Below are 20,351 nucleotides of genomic sequence, written 5' to 3'. Positions count from 1 at the left end.
AAAAAACAGAAACCCTGTAGGAAAGAGACTATCATGAGGCGTCCAGCAGCTGCTGCAACACTGAAACCACCAGCAGCATTTAGCGCAACACCGCTGTGTGAACTGCTCTGAGCTCAACCGTGAACGTTACTTAACCATGTTCACACTTTTTTTTTTTGCTTTTATTCCACCTGTCAGCAGCTCTGTAACACTACAACTGCTGAATGAGTGAAGAATGCCCACAGAGGGCTGCTAAGGTTTAAAAAAAAAGAAAAAAAAACATCAGCAAGAGCCAGAGAGGTAAAAACTTTCCTGTCTGATCTCTCAGGTTCACCACCATGTGTTCCCCACCCCCCTTACCCATTCTTGAAGTGGATGACATGGGCTCTCTGAAGGCCCGTCTCTAGGAAGTAGCCCAGCTCCTGGTCCTGAGCTGTCGGGCCAGGCTTTGGACTGCGGTTCTGAATCCCTGCTGACAACGCCTATGCAACAACAAACAACAAAAAGAACGAGAAGTTTACTCAACCCCTCCTAACCTGAATCAATAAGACTTATTTTAATCTCAGGCGGCTCTGCATTTAAAAAACAGACACGATTCTGCAGTGGAAATCACTGCATGACTTTTAACTGTTTACTTCTATTGATTTTTACTTTGATTTTTCAACCTCCGCTTTATTTGATTTGATTTTGTCCCTCAGTGAATATTAAACTTCCACAACCATCGTTCCCGTTGCAGAATTCTTCCACAAATTTCAATTCAGGATTATTCAAGTTCCATGTCTCTCTCTTATAATGTCCGTTTTTAGTAAATGACTTCAGGTGCTAAACTGGCTCATTGGCAGTCCAAAAATTGACACCTGCCGGAAATATATTGTGTGTCACAAAGACACAATATATGACAAAGAATCTGATATCAGGCTATATCGAAAAACTAAATGTGGTTACTAAATACTTCCTTTTACGGTCTTTTTGGACGTAATTAAACAAGCTTGAAACAACTTCTTGAGGAGCAGTCAAATTTTAACATTTAACTTTCAGGGTCAGAGGAGTCCACGTTTAAGGAAACGTAACGGTGTTAAAAATACCGGACCACTCCTGAAAGACTATTGACATTGTGCTTTTCTCCTTTTGAAAACGATCAAATAAGCAAGTGAACAGTCAAACCTGGTACTGCAGCATTTGCTCTCTCTCTCCTTTTTGATTATTAACTCTCTTTTTATTTCGGAGTTTTTAAAATGTTTAAAGACGTGCAAACCACCAGACAACAAAAGACAGATAAGGTAGTTTTGGAAAACAATAATTAAAAACAAAAAATCTCTTATAACTATATATTATATATACATATATACACAAAAGGTGGAGGAAATTAGTCTGAAAGCTGCTTTGCATACTTTTGAATATAAACTAGAATACAGTAAAATACTTTAAGGATCAGGGAGTGCATTATAAGAGGACTGCACACCAGGAGAGATAAAGAGATTATTTTGGAGGGAAAAAAAATGTTCCTTTAGTTCATTCCCTTAAGAGTTTCATCTCTGTGATTTGATGAATGTACCCACTGTTCCCAGTGTTGTTGTTTAAAGAAAAAAAGTATATTTCCATGCTGTACAGCCCCTCAACTCTAAAACACTAATAAGAAAGATGTTAAAAGATAAGCTATGCAAGTTTCTGGTATTAGAGTCTCAACAAACAATCAAATATCTCCCGTTTCAGCATTTGATAAGCTGCTTTTCTGCTTTAAAATAAACAGAAGGTTTTCCCATCTATGTCTTAAATACATTATCATGACATCGTTAAAGTGTTCCTTAACTAGCACCTGTAATATTGCACACGTTTTGTTGAATTTCTCACAAGTATCACTACATCCAGGTTGGAATATTTGAGCTGCATCCTTCTCAGTTTTACTGCAGTTTGCTCAGCCTGTGCTCTCGGCAAATAAAGACGAAGAGATTTGTTTGTCAGTTGGCCGTCGAGGGCGGTGGCGCATCAGTCAAACTCGAACGCAGTCAGCAGGATGTTCATCACACGCCCATAAGGACAGTGAAAAACAACAACACGCAGAGAAAACGCTGCACTCTGTGAAGCCATCACAGCATGACAACACACCTTCTCGGCCTCCTGCAGATAGAGCAAAGCAATGTCTCCAGACTTTTCGTAGCAGGTGATGATCTCCTGCTCCCGCTCGGTCATGCTCCTGTTGGACGCCGGAGACCCGGCGTTCTTATTGGATAGAGACGGTGAAGCAGCTGGGACTTTCTCTAGGCACAAACCTGAGGAAGAAAGAGAGAAGAAGAAACATGGTGTGACTGGGAGACATTTTGCCCTATTTGACACCATCACCTACTGTCACTGATGAATGTTTTCCCAGATGAAATCAGTTAAACACATTCAAAGACAAACAGTGCAGTCTGCGGCTTCTTTTTACATCTGTGGCACTGCACTGCCACCGTGTGGAGAGAAGAGGTGCTGCAGAGATTAGTGCTGATTAGCTTGATGACAGTTTAAGTGAGGTTAAGGAGGACACAAACAAGGACTGTGTATACCTTTAGTCGCATAAGACTCTGCTATCATAGACAGCCTGTACACAGGAGCTCCAGCCAGCTGCATGTCGTCCAGGTTCACCTTGCTGTAGTGCCCTGTCAAATCACGAATTATGTATTAATAAACTGACCTACTTATTCACTAAAATGAGGGGGAAAAAATATCGAATATGAGAAATGTGTGTCACCTAAAGCATCTTTGTATTCTCCCTCCACATAGCACAGTTTGGCCATTAACAGGCTAGCTTCCTGGATGTAATCCGGCTAGAAGAGAGGAATAAATGAATAAATAAATAAATAATAAAGGATGTGTTCGGAGTTTTGATTTTCAGCCCAGTGGTTACCTTCAGGTTTCCTCTGTCCAGAGCAGCAGTGAGATGCTTCCTGACCTCCAGCAGTTTTGGCCGTTGGACCCTGGGACTTGTACCTTGCTTGATGGGATTCTCCTTCAGGTACGTCTGCAGCTTACATTCACCCAACAGCAGCTCGCCCAGGTCATCTGGAACAATCAGGAGGTCAGAGCAACCATGACATCAAATCCTCTTGTCCTCATCCAGCATGTCTCCAACATTTTGAGAGCTTACAGTTGATCTATTATGCTCATGAGCATGAGACCCAGTTCAAAAAAATCCTTATTTGTCTTACACTAGGTTTCTCCCTAACCTGCCTATTTCTGGTTGCTTGGTGTGCAGTTTGCATGTTCTCCTTGGATACTCACCTGTAAAGGTGTGCCATTTTCATTCATTATTTGCCTTATGACTTTAAGGCCTAATGCAGGGTGAACACCTGGTTAAAGTTCTCTCTCAACCACCTGAGTTTGTCAATGAGGCATTAACATCAATGCAGTACATGCAGTGCCTTCATCTACTTTATCCTTTGATCTAAGCTTCCTATAGCCAAGCTGTCGCTACAACCACATGCCAACAATGGCAAACCCTGTAACCTGTGTACGCTCACGCAAAATATCTGCCAAGCAACATGGACTTAAATTAATGCCATAAAAGTATGCAAAGAAGTAACACAGAAGAAAATATGGACGTAACGGGCTCAAAACACCCCGAGTGTAAATTATGATGCATGAACTGAGGCTTAATGGTTATTCAGAAACTACTCAGGGTTACAGTGAGAATGGCAAATCTGCACACGGAGAAACACTGCTTTGTTTGCACACATACCAGACAGAATTATGCACTCCGGGCTCTGATCTGGATATCTTCACTAATGACTCCAAAACAAACAAAAAAGGTGCTGGATAAAAATGCAAAAATGTGGAGACCAAACCTGTGTTTAAAGTGATAGTTGCTACTTCCTTCTTTTGTATACTATCAGTGGTGATTCCCCAAATCCACATCTAGTCTACAGTGGACTTGAATTTAGGTCTTGAATTTACTAGGTACTTACGAAACATCCTGAGGCTTCAGGTCATCATGAACAGACTTTTATGCTCTGTTATACAAAAACAATCTGGTGCTCACTAAAGGGGTTGTAGCTTAAACAAAGGCCAATTATGGCTTTTCATATACGTGAAATTGAATTTAACAAAGCTTGTTTTATTTTGTTTACTAAGTGGCCAAAATAATTACAGGAAAATGCCTCCGCTTCTTTTAACTTCACTGATGATATCACTGCAGTAAGTCTTATCTGTGACAGGAAGGGAATCTGCATACTGGAGTGAGGAACAGCAGCTGATGAGGTGGTGAAAAGACAACAGTTGGACCTTCGACACATCTCAAACTAAAGAGCTTACTGTTGACTCTAAAAGGGAAATAGTTCAACATCTCTCCTTTTCCACCACTGGCCATGTTGTTGGAGAGGGTCTCGTCCTTCCGCTTCCTGGGCAGCACTATACATCAATAGTTATCAAGGGACATGAACACCACTGTCATTGTTAGTAAAGCCCACCAAGACAGCTAAGCACAACCAATCAGGACAAACAACAGCTTGAAAAAGCAGTACATATAGCTCTCAAGATCATTGGATGCAGTCTATTTTCCACAGCTTCACACTATACCACCACTGACCTTGCCTAATCTGCAAATCACCTATTCAGTCTTCTCCCATCAGGCAGAAGATACAGGTTTACTGGGATTCTGTTTACAGTTGTATTTGTTTTTACAGTTATACTTACTCTTCACTACTATATTTTAGTTGTTTTTAATTGAAACAACAGTTTTAATTTTTTTTAGTTAAGGTGTTTTTACAGAGTTCCTGCTTTATTGTCTGCTTCTTTCAAATCTCACAATAAATCTCTCTCATTTCCAGTTTCATATCCTTTACAGATGCAATGATACAAGTTTAAAAAAAATAAACCAACGTTTCCTTGTGTAACAATAATGATGTTTAAACATAAAAGCTAAGCACATTTAAATTGCATGACAAAGGTTGGCATATAAATGAGTTTGACTATAGTTCTGTTAAAGTAGTTTACATCTCTCATCTTATTTTCATTTCATTCAAATGTCATTAAGAAAAGTGAGAAAGTCCTTCTTGCATGTAACTTTTATAATAACCAAAAAAATAAAAATAAGAATTAAAAAAAAAAAAAAAAGTCTGTCGTGAGTAACACATCAGCCTTGCTTAACTGGTTTTATCTTTTAAACTAAAATATCACACTGTCGTTTACTGATACCCTGAGAAAGCGGTTTGACAGCTAGCACGTATTGTAGCTATCTTAGCCAACCAGAGAGAATTTGAAAAACTACCACATTTAAATATATAGTGGTTTCAGCAAACGCATGGCCGTCATTAAATAAATGTTAAGGGGTACAACTTAGAACTATAACCTTCTGGAAAATTCGGCACAAATAAAAATTGGCAGAGGTCATATTAATGTATTAAAGTATCGAGTAAGTACCCCGATAGCGCCCCAAATCGGTTTAACTGGTGGCAAGGGGACAGTGAGCTTAAAAATATAAATAGATAAATAAAAAATGTGAGATAAATCTGTCGTTTTACTCTAGCGATGTTTCTTGAAGTACAATTCATAAAACGTTATTGATCCTCCACACCAGTCAAACACATCCAACGTTAAATGGATACATTTCTGAATGAAGTTCTGCGTGACAGGAAACTGAGCTGTCAGAACACAGGAACTCAATCACAGCAGCGAAAACTGTTCACATCTTTAAACTCAAACCTTCCTAAAGTTTAACAAAGACCTGTCACATCTCTTTCTTAAGTCTTTACGAGGTAACTGGCTCTAAGCAGAGGCGACAACTCCCAGCATCGGCTGCCTCTGCCAGGAAGTAGCGAGGACTGAGGCCAGGGAGGAGGCCCCATACACTGGATGAACGAACAGCGGAGAAACCCGGCACACTTCCTACCGTTTGATATCAGCTTAGCCGAGAGCTGTCGCACCAACTCTGGAATCTTGTCCCACTGGGCCTCCGAGCGGCATCGCTCTATCTCTATCTCCAGTCGTGAACCAGACTTCCTCGCTGTCATCTTGGCGAGTGAGGAGCAGCGCCAACTGGACCAAAACACCACCGGAGGAGCAAGCTAACGCTGGGTGAACCCCAGCATCCGGTCCCCACTTTCAAAATAAGACACACTAATTGTTTTATGACTATAACAATGAAATAAAACACTGGTTGATTAAACTTAGCTGTTATTTTGGCTCTTTGAGTACTGTCGGTGCCATTTGATCACGCAGAAGAACAATTAAAATGTACCTTTAATGTTGTAAAACATTTATTATGAAGCAATCAGAAAGGAAATTTGTTCTTCCTGACGATAATAGGAAGTAGCCCTCAGAAACACGGTGAGGTGTAAGTAGGTGTAATGGCAGAGTTGTCGTTGTATTTGGCGAATGTCAATGTTACATTGGGACAAACTATGGAAACTGAAAAGGTTAGTTGATGCTATTAAAATGTTTACTATTTTCTCTTTATGTGACAGCTCATATAAAGATTTGTAGTATTAATAGTTAACTACTTCCTTAGCAACGAAGCTAACGGGCAACAAAAACAAAGCAACTGAAGTCACTTAAACTCTCTAACCAGTACTTTGATGTCGCGAGTTGTATTTTGTGTGCAGTCAGCTCTTAGAAAAACACATTAGACCACTTTTATTTTTGTACCTGTAAGGGTTTTATATAAACAGCAATTTAAAGCCCGATGAGTGCTGGATTTTAGGAAAAGAAGATACTGATATTGTTGTCAATATTTTTACATACATCCCCACTAATCCCAAAAATGTGATTCTGTTCATCTGGACGTATCGTTTTCGATACTCATCCAAGTGACTTCTTCAGTCTCAGAATCACAGAATCAGCTTTTTGGGATTTCCTTACCTGGATGATTGAGCATGCATCATGACATCCCCACTAATGTTTGGTTAAATGTCCCTTAGTAAGTTGCACCTTGACCAGATGCTTTTGTTAGTCATAAACAAGCTTCTTGCATAATTTGTTGGATATTTGACCACTCATCTTGGAAAAATTAGTAGAGTTCATTTAAATTGGTTGGTTTCTTGGCACAGACCTGGCTTTTAAACATTGTTCCCAAAGTTTCAAGGAGTTTAGGTCAGAGCTTTGGGAGGGCTATTCCCATTCCGAACCCAGTTTATATGTGGTTTGGGTGTCATTCTCCATCTTTGTCCACATTTCAACTGTTGATTTGAGGTCAAGTTGAAGAATTTGGAGGTAGTCCAAATGTACCAGTACCACTAGCAGCAAAATGGTCACATCACTATCATCCTTCACTGGCTACCTGTTGGATATAAAATACATTTTAAAATTATATAAATTACTTTTAAATCAAATTCCAGGCCTCAATCCTACTTTATGAACTGATCTGCTACCTGTTTTTTACATTAGGCCTGAAATTGAGCATTTTCTACTCTAATAAAAGCTTTTACTTCTGTAAATTCTTCTATTCAATTCAATTCAATTTTATTTATATAGCGCCAAATCACAACATAAGTCGCCTCAAGGCGCTTCATAGATACAGAGAAAAACCCAACAATCATATGACCCCCTATGAGCAAGCACTTTGGCGACAGTGGGAAGGAAAAACTCCCTTTTAACAGGAAGAAACCTCCAGCAGAACCAGGCTCAGGGAGGGGCGGCCATCTGCTGCGACCGGTTGGGGTGAGAGAAGGAAGACAGGATAAAAGACATGCTGTGGAAGAGAGACAGAGGTTAATAACAGATATGATTCGATGCAGAGAGGTCTGTTAATACATAGTGAGTGAGAAAGGTGACTGGAAAGGAAAAACTCAATGCATCATGGGAATCCCTTGGCAGCCTATCAATTCTTTATTGACTTATATATGTGTTTTATTAAAAATATCATACAGTTTCAAATTATCACCAGAGTACAGGAGGGGAAGCAGAATTTGATACTGTGGAGATGGGGGACCCCGTGGGAACGCCAAGGAAGGTGAAGGTTCCTCGCAGAACCATTTACTTTGCCAATGGAGAGACCATGGAGGAGTACAGCACTGATGAAGAGGAGGAAGAGGAGCAGACTGCAAAGAAAGAAGTTATTTCTGTAGACCCGGTATGCTATTGGCACAGCAAGAGTCGAATAACAACAATCAATTAAGTTTTTCAAGGATTTTTGAGCCCGTAGTTTGAGTTTTTAAGTCCCACAGCTGAAGTGTACAGATTCCTGGTGAACACAGTAGACCAGCAGGTTAAGATACAAAACTGAGCAACTATATTATGTTTCAGTCATTTGGAACTGCAGTGTTTCTTTATACTTCTTTGTGTTTCCAAATATAAAAGAGGAAGAAAGTTGAGCTTATATTGAAGGGAAATTCAGCTAATATTGTTTGTTCCAGTCAGAGGATGAACTCAGTTGGAAGGCCCAGTATGAGATACTGTACAGATTGTTATGACTTGTGAATACTAATATAGTCCAAGAAGAAAAAGATGCACCTGAAACACTGATACACATAATACGTGCAGTTTTAAAATGTTTCAACATGCTTCTTGAGATTTATTTATTTTTTAATCATATCTCATGTCCACTTGCCCGTTTTAGTCCAAGCTGACCTGGGGTCCTTACTTCTGGTTCCAAATGTGGAGGATGGCCACCTCCACTGTATCAGGTAAAACTCTACATTGTAAAATTACTCATAAAACACCAGCCGTTGCAGGTTGAAAATACATTCTAATACCAGAGAAATTTAAATAAAAGTAGAAAATGGAAGCTAGAAGGTTTGCCTGGTGTCATCGCTACATTAAGGCTCTTTAGAGCCTTTCAGGGAGTTTTAAAAATAGCTTTTTGAAATGGGAATATCAGGAAATGTTATAAATACTTTAGAAAACCTGAAATGAAATGCATATTTCACAAATTGTTTTATAATTATTGTATTTTAAACATTTTTTAAGTGTTTAGAAGATGTCTCTAATTTGTGGGTTTTTTGGTTTTGTTTTGTTTTTTTTGCAGTATGTGACTACATGGGAGAGAAACTGGCCTCTCTCTTTGGCATCACTACACCTAAGTACCAGTATGCCATAGATGAGTACTACCGTATAAAGAAAGAGGTACAACACCATGTCACAGCTTAAAAGCTGCTTACTCAAACGGAGGAGCAAAAACATTAACATTAATCTGGCTCACTGTTGCTTTCCTGCAGGAGGAGGAAGAGGAGGAGGAGAATCGTCTGGCAGAGGAGGCGGAGCATCGGTTTGGGGAGCAACAGAGAGGCAAGCGGGGCGATCCCACAGCTCCTCGTCTGGCTACGGTGGAGCAGCCTGAGGTGTCTCCGGCCTCCTTTGTTAACATCAGCTTCGAGCTCGAGCCTGAGCCTCCTCTCAGCAACCAAGACCCCAACAGAGTCCCGTCTCCTCTCCCCTCCTGAAGAGTGACGGTGGCAGACAGAAACCTCCAAAACACACACACACTTCTGTTAGCTGACAACCCGTTAATCTACCCAGCTATGTAAACTAATAGTTTTGTTATTTTTTTACATTTTTATTTTATTTTATAAAGGAAGATCTTGGAGTGCAGGGAAACATAAAAAGGGCTGGAGATGGCTGCACTAGCCTGACTTGTGAATGTATATCTGTGTATGGCAGGGACTGATATATGTACTTAGGCTGTTAAACAGGGTCTAGGTTCAGCTCACTTTAAAATGATGAAGTAGATCCTCAAGGCAACAGTCAATTATTAATTACAGACTGGTGTGAAAATCCATCCAGAACTGGACAAAAATAAGAGAGTTGGTCCTACCCCCTCTGCTAAACAGAAACATGTTATGTTATAGTTGTTGCCTCACTGATATGCCAATGAAGAGATTGAGTAGTTTTGCACTCTTATCCAGTTTAGCCTGTCTTTGCTGCACTGTCATCTCTGGTCAGGCTTCAGAAAAAGCCTTAACATGTTTATAGAAGACAAACCGATAGACCTTATATATTAACTTATTCTTATAGGACTGTGTATTAATATTTTGGGTTTTCAAGGTTAGAAGTAGTTACAAAATGAAGACTAAAGCGTTTCAGTACATGTTATATAGTCTGTTAATCAGTCTCTTAGATGTTTATGAGTGAATCGTGACCCTTCACCTTTGCATGCTTACCTTATTCATACTTGATCTTTCCTGCCGCGGTGTTTTGATTCATAAAAGATGCTCGGTGTAAAAATAAAAAACGTCAAATTTGTGCACATAGCTCTGTTTACACACCTGTGTTGTTTTGGTGTGAGATGCCCAATTTTCGAGGTATCTGATGCAAAGATGTCTGCCTCTCTGACGTTACTGCCGAACCGCCAACCATAACTCTCCAGTTACCCGTGACCAGAGGCTCAAGATAGCGTGAAATGTAAATGCTCTCAGCTGAGCAGTACCAAGCTGGCTGAGCTCAGCTGCACTGTTATTTTCACTGGCGAATGTAGAAAGTACAAAGAAAAAGAGTTCCTAAATGAAACGGCTTGCATTTCATCCTGGGTTTTTAATGTTTTTGTGATTTGATCATCATGAGAGGAGCGTCGTTTTAGTTCTTTATATAAAAGAGAAGGAAGACATTTCTACAGTCTTAAACAGAGCAATTTATAAAAAGCCAGACAGATCAGAGGAGTAATCCAAATGATTTGGGGGTAAACTGGCCCTTTAAGGAGGCACCTGCGCTGTTCACATATAGCCAGACAGCCAGACAGATTATGGACCCAAATGGAAAAACCCAAATCAGGTCATCATGGGCAAAAACGTTTTTTAAAAGTGGAATTTTCAATGTCTTAGAGTAAAACAGATATATTTTCTTCTTCTCATCTGTCTAACAATGCCTCATTTTGGATCCCGCCAATTACTTCCTTGCATCTTTTCTTTACTCATTGCTGTCACATTGTTCATGAAACTCATGCACCACAGGCTTGGAGGTGTGTGCTAAAGACAACAAAGATTTAAATGCCTAAAAGCTAAATTAAAAAAGAATCAGGTCCCAGCTATGAACAAATCGTCCAAATCTCCTGCGTGGACCTAACCAATTTCTTTCATCCAAAAATCTTTACTACTTACAAGTGTTTTAATATATTTAAGCTCTCCATCGTCCACAATGTTTCACCTGTGGCCTCCATAACTGTGATGTTTAGTTATTTATTGACCTGATGCACATTTATTAATTTCTGAACAGCTTGTTTGAGTGTTACATTTCCCCATGCCCTAATGTTTCATTCATTATTTCTGTGCTGCTTAAAGATGAAGTCAGCTGCTTCCCTTTCTTGAGATGTCACAGTAATCAGCTGCGTTTCTATTTTGATGTTATTTACAGCCTCTTTACATAAAATCTAAAACCTTCCGACAGTTAAATCTGACTCTAGCACTAACTGATGCTCTACGCTGGTGTGAACAGTGGCTCGTGTATACTTCAATCTTTGAATGTCCTTGCTTGTGCCAGTCTAAGCCTCTTAGAAATTGTTTTAATCTTCTCTTTGGCTGTGACGTGTGATGGCAGGCTTCAGATCTCAGTTTGCAGAGTAGCAGCGCTTATAGTCAGAATCGGTCCACAAGCAGACTCCAATGAAATGCCAGCGTATCATAGCAAAAGATGTGTACACTTTGCAGTTAAATGTCTTTCACTAAGTATAAAGGATGTTTTTTCACTATGTAAAGCAGGGTAACATATGCAAAATATTTTCTGATTTAAAGTGAAGCTTTTAATGAATCTTTATATTTCTATATTCTGTGTGTAAATAAAATCTTTAAATAATCAAAAGGGTGTTTTGTTTTGAAAATTGTACAGTGTGACTTATTTCTTCTTTTATAGACAGTGCTGTGAAGAACTATCCCTGTGCCTGTGTGAAAAAGTAATTGTCACCTAAACCTGATCACTAGTTCTGCCACTCTTGGCAAGAACTGCAATCAAGTGTTCGTGTAACTGGCATTTCAGACACATTAGAAGGTTTTTAAACAGCCTGTTTAAGGTAATCTCTAATAATCTCATTCTTATTTAAACCCAGATTATGATTGGGTCACTCCATATTTCTTATTTTGGGTTTTTGAGTCAGTCAGAGGTGGGCTTGCTGGTCTGTTTCAGATCACTGTCATGCCACATAATCTGAGTGCGCTTGAGCTTCAGAGCATGAACTGATGGCTGAGCATTCAAGATTTTCTTGTTTCATCAATTACAGCAAACCAGATGTAACAGGACTGTAAAAGTTCTTTTGTCTCGGCCGGCCACAGAATATTTTCTCTAAAGCCATACTTCATTTTGTCAGACAGGTTATATTTGTCAAATTAACAGGTAATTTGTAATCAGGCCTGGGTGTGACGAATAACATTGAACTCAGCTTTGAAAAAAAGAAATTGTGATTAATTCATGGTTAACATCACGACAAATATGCAGCAACTGTGTGATGCTGTCATGTCAGCATGGAATGTTTCCAGCATCTTGTTGAATCTACACCACAGAGAATTACGGCAGTTCTGAAGGGAAAAGGGGTCCATTTATCATTTAATGTTTAATTTTACAAAACTTTACAAAAACATTAGTTCTAAAGAAAATCATAATTTAAAGTAGAAATTTAAAGGAGCATTTTTCACAAAACGTACAAAGGAAATCCAGTAAAAACAAAAAAAGAGCCCACATGTAAATCAGAGGGAGTTACTACGAAGCTAATTTAATGAGCCAGCAGGTCTTTAACGGAGGATGCCAAAATTAAATGTAAACAAGCTACTCGATGTAAATTAACTGTCAATTAAAGAGAACAAATTATTACCAGGTGTTAGTAAAGCTGTGCTTATTTACCATTTTATAATATTTCCTTTTGATTTTTTAAATTTACTCCTATTCAATTTTATTCCCATTTGAACATTTTAAATTTTGTGAGGAAGAAGAAGCAGCAGCTTCCTCACAGGACCAGATGAAGAAAGCTATATTGAATTACCTTCGTAGTAAACCCACCTAGATTTCACAGGTAGGAGAAAAGATCAGTATTTACACAAAGATCAGCATTTGCACATTCCTCCTTTTTCCTTCAGTCTTCCAGCCTTCGAGGCCTTCACATGTGTGCGGGTGAGAAGGGTCAATGTCCTGCCATTTTTTGGGAGTAAAACATCAAATTCTCTTTACGTTTCAACCCCGAAACATCTTCATGTATCGTCAAAGTCAGCCATGCTGCTCCCGCCAACCCCGCCGCTGTCACTGTCGTTGGCGACCAGCACTTCTCTGTTCTCATAGGTCCAGAAACCGTTGAGGTCAATCAGGATGCTGACCACTGTGTCGCCCTGACAGCTGTTCACCAGGTCCTGCAGTGTGATCTTGAAGGGGTCTTTAGGCTTCACCATGTCAAAGATCTCATCCTAAAGAGAGAATTAAATGTTCAAAAATATCGCCCACGGCCATTACGGCCACATAAGGTGCTGTTTGTCTGTATGTACCTTTACATCCTGGAAGGAGACCGGCTCCTGTCCGTGCAGCTTGATCTGTTCCTGAATGGCCTGAAGAGAAAAAAAAACTGCTGAAAAATGATCAAGAAAGACTGAATGAAAAAAAACAAACAAACTGCTGAATCAATCCTTTTGATTTCGTTTCACGGAAGCGTGTGCAGCCGATACCCTAAAGAAGTAGTTGAGGGAGAAGACGTTGAGGTGTCCTTGATTCTCCATGTCCAAAAGTTTAAAGATGTACTGTAAAGCTGCTGGCTCCTTCCTGTTCTCCAGAGCCAAAACAAAGTCTAAATAGGTCTTATAGTCCTGGAAAAGAGAAGGAGAAACATTCATGTCAGACAAATATTGAAATATTTAAACCACAGGAATGATGTTTTGGGAAGTAACACGTTGGTTTTTGGAGCCATATTTGGACAAGAGGGTGGAGTGAAGTTATGAGCTACTGCTTAGCCAGTCTGGTTAGATATTTGCTGATTAGTGCTAAATAGCAAACTAATAAAATACTTGGATAGTCTGTTAATACAGTAAACTGCACAGTGAGGCAAATTATTCATCAGTGCATTTAAAATGATTCAAAAAGGAACCACAGCACAAAATAGGTCCAGTTCAGTAACGAGAGCCAAAGAATAAAAACAGCATGTGAATAAGCCCAGCTTCAATTTGATGCAGTGAATCTTCAGCTCTATAACAACTGAGGTAATGAGGAAAAGAGGTACAAAGTTTTAAAGCGTTAATCATCCCTGTAAAGTATTTACAGACCTATAGAGGCTGTAAATATGCTTATTTTAATGTAAAGTTAGGCATTTAAACATGGGAGCCGTGGCCAGTATAGTAGATTTATAGCGACTGCTTTTAGACGTGCATGTGTGTTAGCTGCCTGAGGAGATCACACAGAGTTCACTCAGTCAGCAGCTCAGGATTAAATCTGTTTGCTTGAAGATGTGTGAGAAAGTCCTCACAGTCACCTGATCTCACCACCAAAAACATCTCTGCCACAGCAGTCAATACTCCAGCGGTTAATGTTATGGACCGTACCATTTCACCCTCGTAGGTAAGGCACTCCTGAAAGACTCTATCCAAAAACACAGAGGTGAGTGTGGCCGTGCCGTAACGTGAAAGCTCCTCTTTGCTCAACATGCCGTTGTGGTCCTTATCCAGGTTCAGGTACTGGCCTGCACAATTTAAAAACACAGATGTAAGCAACAGTACAGGGCACTGATACACAGACACATGCCACACAGAGCACTCCAACTTCACTGACCCAAAATTGGGCCTTTCACCAACATTCCTCTAAATACAGAGGAATACAATTACCACCAGTATCCTGCTGTGCAGATGTGTCCAGATGTTATCTCACCATAGACTCGGAGAGCCGACGGGGCCGAGAACCAGTTGGAGTCCTGACTCTCCTTAGACAACTCCTCGTCTCTCAGCTGGTGACAGAGAAAGGAGAAAAAGGATGATATCAATAAGAGGAAGAGTTGCTTAGGGTTCAATGTGAACATCCTATTGTTATTGGCATCCTATAACAGACTGTGTGTGATCAAGCAAGGAAAAATAAATAAATAAAAAATACCTCCAATAAGTCATCCAGAAAACTGCAGGCCAGGATGTCTTGGATTTTAATCTTTCCTGGAGAAAAGTAAGATAACTTAAAACAAAACAACAACAAAAAACCCACCAAACCAAAAAACCAACACCTCCACAAAAAATTCAAATTCAAATTCAAATTTTATTTGTCACACACACACAACCATACACAGTATGACATGGGGGTGGAATGCTTGTAGCTGTACAATGCCCGACCATTAAATGACAGAAGAAAAGTTTTACAATATTTACAATTTACTACAAAAATTTACAAATAAACTTAGGAATTTACAGTAAAGAATGTGCAAATAGCAGAAGAGATTATAAAGATAAGGATTATAAATTATAGGAATTATAGGAAATGTGTGGTGGTGCGTGTGGTGATGTGTGTGAGAGTCCAGTCTTATAGTGACGTGTTTGGGAGAGTCCAGTCCTACACCTGGTTCAGGCTCCGAATAGTCTGGGGGAAGAAGCTCCTCCTCATTCTCTCTGTTTTGGCCTTAAGGGAGCGGAAGCGCTTCCCAGACCTCAACAGTGAGTCCATTGTTGGGATGGGAGAGGTCCATCATAATCTTCCTAGCTTTGGACTTGCACCGCTTGGTGTAGATGGACAGCAGGTCAGGGAGCTCTGATTGAATGATGCGTTCTGCCGAGCGCACCACCCTTTGCAGATCTCGTCTGTCCTGCTTGGTGCTGTTCCCAAACCAGGTGCAGCTGTTTGCCGTCAGGACGCTCTCGATGGTGCAGGAGTAGAAGTTCTTGAGCACCTTCAGTGGCAGATGGAAGTCTCTAAGTCTTCTGAGGAAGAAGAGACGCTGACGGGCTTTCTTAACCAGGGTGTTGATGTGACAGGACCATGACAGGTCCTGAGTGATGTGGACACCCAGGTATCGGAAACTGTCCACTCTCTCCACTGGCGTGCCACTGATGATGAGGGGTTTGTAATTCCTCGCCTGCTTTGTAGTGAAGTCCACGATCAGCTCCTTAGTCTTGCTGATGTTTAGGAGGAGGTTATTCTCCTGGCACCAGGTCTCCAGGTTCCTAATCTCCTCCAGGTAGGCCGTCTCGATGTTGTCGGAGATCAGGCCCACAACAGCAGTGTCGTCAGCAAACTTGACAATGGAGGTGGTGTCGGATGTGGCAACACAGTCATAAGTGTACAGTGAGTACAGCAGGGGGCTTAAAACACAGCCCTGAGGCACTCCAGTGCTGAGTGAGATGGAGGGGGAGACTTGTTTTCCTACCCTCACTGATTGGGGTCTGTCTGTGAGGAAGTTGAGGATCCACTGACACAGTGATGAGCTGAGTCCTAGATCCGTCAACTTGGTGAAAAGCTTAGAGGGAATTATTGTGTTGAATGCTGAACTGTAGTCCACGAACAGCATCCTAACATAATTCCCTCTGCCAGTGTCCAGGTGACTCAGGGATGTATGGAGCAGGTGAGATATGGCATCGTCTGTGGAACGATTAGTCCGGTAAGCAAACTGAAGTGAGTCGATGGTGGGAGGAAGTGAAGAAGTGAAGCCACAAATATTATGTGTGATAACCAAAATCAACCTTTTCTACACTCCTAACACAACCTAAACACAGGAAACATGGCAAATAGCTCCATATAAAGATCAAAATGATTATTTTTCCTTATGTCTTGCGTATTGTAATTATTATTGTAATAACTGCAAAGCTGCAATAAGTTAGTCCTTACAGTGACCATCAGGCTCTGGTTTCAGAAATTTAGGGTTAACAAATTTTTACTTTAAACTGAGATTAAACTTCAGCTGATCTTATATAATTAATGAGCTGTAAGATGACTGGTATAAAATAAAAATTCCATCTGTGACAGGCATTTTCTTCTCAGTGTGACTGTGACAGTGACCCCACCCTGACAAATGACAGATCACAGACTTTTACATACCTAAAGCATCACACAGAGCAGTTTTATTTAAACACTGTTTTTTACAGTAATGTAAGGCAAATGTTTCAGTGCAGGGAAACTGACTGCAAACCTAACGGCTGCATTACAGCAGCCTACAGATTTTATTCTGAGGAGATAATAATATTTTCTTTTCATTTCCAGATGACAGATTGATTATAAATGTTAAACAAAAGACATTAATCACTGATGCATAAATGGAGGAAATGAGTCAGCTGCTGCAGATACAGCTGGAGGGGAGGAGGCAGAAAGAAATCCTGCCAAGCAAGCAGGTTAGGCTCAGAGAGTTACTCAAACTTAAATCCAGAGTTTTCCTTATTTCAGGTTTAGCAAACCAACTCTGTCTTGCTCTATAATCTTTCAGCACTTGTCCTGGTTCATGCAAGTGTCTGTTATATGTCATATGTAGCACCATGGTCTTGGAGGAATGTTGTGTACTGTACCACTGCACATGGCTTAAATGACATTAAAGCCACTTGACTTGACTTGCATGGTAATATGCCACGTTCTTATGGGGTTTACTCTCACCTGTTCGGAGTGGGTCGAGGAAGAAGAAGAACTTGCGGACAGCGGTGCAGACGTAGAAAGAGTAGAAGGACTTCTCCAAGCCGTCCAGCTGAGGCAGAGTGGGGATCAGCTCCAGGATGTAATTTTCTAGATCCTACAAAGAATCAGAAGAATTACCATTTTGCTGCATTTATATTTTCACTTGAGATAAAACTATTTTGTTTTGTTTTAAAGTCACTTGAGCTGAACTTACCGACTCTCTGAGGTACCCCTGTCCAGCCACATCATACAGACTCAGGCCTATCCGGGTCTGATGCAGCCACACTGGATGTAGATGAGAAGGAACAGAAAACAGAAGGGTAAGTGAAAACTTTTTAATTTGCAATATTATTGTAGTATTTCTGAGCCCGCAACAGGATAGTTACAGTGGTGAAAAACACAAAAGAAACAATCTAAACCTAAAATCTTTTTTTTTTCCTTTCAGTAACTTAAAGCATAGTTTCAATAGCAAATTTGCACCAGTTTATTTTCTATGGCACAGAGTAACAGAAACAAGCATTCGTACTATGGATGTTTGATTGCATTTTGTGTTATATCCTCATCTTGGATAGGTGGTTGGTGAAAAGAATTTACGGTATATTGTTTAGGAGGCTCTGTGGAAACAAAGCAGAGGAAAAAAGGTCCAAACCTTTCCTCATGACATAGTTGAAGAACTGCATGATGGAGATCCGCCCGTAAGGGTCACTGTGCAGCAGCTTGGCGTAAACTCTGGCTGTGAAGAATTTTCTGAAAGTAAGAAAGAAAAGAAAACAATTAAAACTTTACTCAAACATATTAATGGCTTCACGTCAAAATCTGTTTTCGCTTAACACAATCTTTCTGCTTCAGGCTCTGAGCGCGCTCACATTAAAGGTCACTCTTCCTTCGAAAGAGTCCCGTATTCTTATTTTTCATCACAAATTTTCCCAAGTTCAGTAATTTGGATGCCTGCTGCCTTCGTTAGATGAGGTAGCTGTTTCTTAAGGACCAATTACCCATGGACACCGTGATAGACATATAACGTAGCACCAAAAGTTGATAGGGCAGACATTTAAATGAAACAGTGATTGGGTTAAGGTTATCAAGATTGACCAAAGTGGCTGATGCACACCCTGGAGGGACACCTACATGGGTTTTGGGCCTGATAAATACCTGGAGGGTCAGTGATTGTTTACATGTATTACCGGTAGCTCTAGAATTGCCTAATAATACATGCACAATCTGCATGCACTTAGACCCACATGACTTAAACTTTGATGGGAGCATAGACTACTAACTATTACTACTACTAACTACATTTCCCATAGGTGTTTTGATATGCTGTTGATCAAGCCTAAGGGAAATGCTTTTTACTGATTCAACATCCTCTGTGATCAATATCTAACAATTAGACTGAATACGTCCAGCAGTGTAATACAGACTTAAATGAATTTTAGGGTTGAGAACTTGTTATCACTCACTTGCACTTGCTCCCAGCCTTTTCCCCCACCTCCAGGTATGCTTCATAGTTGATCATGGCCTCTTCTCCAGTCAGTGGAGGCACCTGGTGCTTATCGAGCAGAAACCACAAATTCTGCAGAAAATAAAAGGAAACATAAGAAAAAACAAAGTTTGTGTTGCTTTACCTGCAGAAGAAGCAATGATATATTTGTGTGCGTTTTACCTGCAGTTCCTCATTATCAAGCAGCTCTCTGCTCTTCCTCTGGAGAAAGACAGCTCTGGATTCCTCTCTTAATTTCTGAAGCAATACTTCATCTTCTGCTGGCAGCTGCAGAAAAAAACCCAACATCTAGTGGCCATGTCCAAGCAACTACGCACAAGTTAAATAATTAGCATCACACTTTCCTCTCTTACCACTAATTAAATGATTAAATTGACTGGATGTAAAGGTCTGAATACAACTGTGTGTGAACTGTAACGTTTGCTTCTGGATGGCGTATGTAGACATTGGAAAGAAAATAGTTCCAAAACTAAGGTTTTTGTTTGACTTTTACAGATTTCATATGTATTGAACTGATTTGATACCCTGTAGTAGAACCGTGGGATGGTCTTGTAGGAGCTGCCGCTGTTGCTTCCTCCTTTCCACTCGGTGTAATATTTGGAGAAAAGCTCCGTTTCTTCTGATTTATTTTCCTCTTCGCTCTTCTCGTCTTTGCCGGAGAAAAACACAATATAAAAACCAACTTAAATATTAACTATCCGGCAAAAGAACACTCTTATTAGTTAACTGATTACAAATCGATAGTGTACATTCAACTTAGCCAGCTAAACACAGTTTACATTGTTTTACCTCTTTTGGAGTTTGCTAACCTCCTCTTAAGAATATCCGCCCAGTTAGGCTGCTGTTCGGTAGCCATCTCTGCTCCGGAGACAAGCTAACAGTGAGATTTCTTCATTTTAATAACGAATCTCCACTTGTAGTAAAAAAAAAATAGCCGTGCTACCCAAACAACATCAAGCTAATAGCTGTAAAGGGAACTTTTTTCCGGTCGGTGCTTTTCAAAATAAAAGAGTAACGAGAAAGAAATGAATTTCCACCTCTTCAACCTGCTCCCTGTTAGTCCACACAGCGACTACTGCCTGACTTCAACCCGTTCATCGCCATCGCAAACAAGGAGAGACTCAATACTTATGCCGATTTAATCTCATATCTCCACAGTATGGCTCATTATCACTATTAACTCTATCACTCTGCATTTACTCCAGCTCTGCACATCGCCTATGTTCTTGAAAATTATCTGGACATAATATGATACAAAAGCTACATGTAAATAAAATAAATGTAAAAGTTAAATAAATATTTAACTATAAAATATATAACAAATTATTCTCATGATCAATGGGTGATGACATTTCCTTTTTTATTTTGAAAAACCTGATACCTCACAAACGACGTTGTCTAATGTTGATGACGTCAGGTGTGCGACTCCATCCAT

The 20,351-nt window shown here is 40.1% G+C and overlaps 3 protein-coding genes across 8 annotated transcripts in view; 1 reads left to right on the top strand and 2 right to left on the bottom strand.

Moving 5' to 3' along the window:
* The window catches only part of ttc7b (tetratricopeptide repeat domain 7B), a 28,760-nt gene extending 22,724 nt beyond the window's left edge, over positions 1-6,036 (bottom strand). For 3 of the 6 annotated variants that reach the window (XM_026151741.1, XM_026151736.1, XM_026151737.1), the window contains exons 1-6: positions 5,843-6,035; positions 2,864-3,018; positions 2,708-2,783; positions 2,523-2,615; positions 2,086-2,249; positions 340-461 (exon numbers count right to left, since the gene is read on the bottom strand). In XM_026151741.1, coding sequence (XP_026007526.1) covers positions 340-461; positions 2,086-2,249; positions 2,523-2,615; positions 2,708-2,783; positions 2,864-3,018; positions 5,843-5,963 — 731 coding nt within the window. In that variant the 5' untranslated portion in view covers positions 5,964-6,035. Of the gene's footprint in view, positions 1-339; positions 462-2,085; positions 2,250-2,522; positions 2,616-2,707; positions 2,784-2,863; positions 3,019-5,842 lie in introns of all 6 variants that reach the window. The other 3 variants (XM_026151738.1, XM_026151739.1, XM_026151740.1) reach the window with 2 other exon arrangements.
* A 191-nt stretch (positions 6,037-6,227) lies between these two features.
* On the top strand, positions 6,228-10,128 carry fam177a1 (family with sequence similarity 177 member A1). Its single transcript, XM_026152773.1, has 5 exons — positions 6,228-6,368; positions 7,835-8,020; positions 8,507-8,573; positions 8,915-9,012; positions 9,105-10,128. The coding sequence occupies exons 1-5, from the start codon at positions 6,300-6,302 to the stop codon at positions 9,327-9,329; spliced, it is 645 nt and encodes a 214-aa protein (XP_026008558.1). The 5' UTR covers positions 6,228-6,299; the 3' UTR covers positions 9,330-10,128.
* A 2,629-nt stretch (positions 10,129-12,757) lies between these two features.
* ppp2r3c (protein phosphatase 2, regulatory subunit B'', gamma) lies at positions 12,758-19,993 on the bottom strand. The gene is made up of 13 exons (XM_026152867.1): positions 19,706-19,993; positions 19,441-19,565; positions 19,079-19,183; positions 18,876-18,988; positions 18,065-18,162; positions 17,630-17,700; positions 17,398-17,530; positions 14,926-14,981; positions 14,707-14,782; positions 14,385-14,521; positions 13,518-13,655; positions 13,341-13,400; positions 12,758-13,262 (listed from the first exon to the last, which is right to left on the bottom strand). The coding sequence occupies exons 1-13, from the start codon at positions 19,770-19,772 to the stop codon at positions 13,053-13,055; spliced, it is 1,389 nt and encodes a 462-aa protein (XP_026008652.1). The 5' UTR covers positions 19,773-19,993; the 3' UTR covers positions 12,758-13,052.
* Between the last annotated feature and the right edge of the window lie 358 nt (positions 19,994-20,351).

The sequence above is a fragment of the Astatotilapia calliptera genome, chromosome 19, assembly GCF_900246225.1.
Source record: "Astatotilapia calliptera chromosome 19, fAstCal1.2, whole genome shotgun sequence".
NCBI classification, from domain to species: Eukaryota; Metazoa; Chordata; class Actinopteri; order Cichliformes; family Cichlidae; genus Astatotilapia; species Astatotilapia calliptera.
The sequence above is the reverse complement of the archived record's forward strand: the minus strand, read 5'-3'. Positions and strand labels throughout refer to the sequence as shown.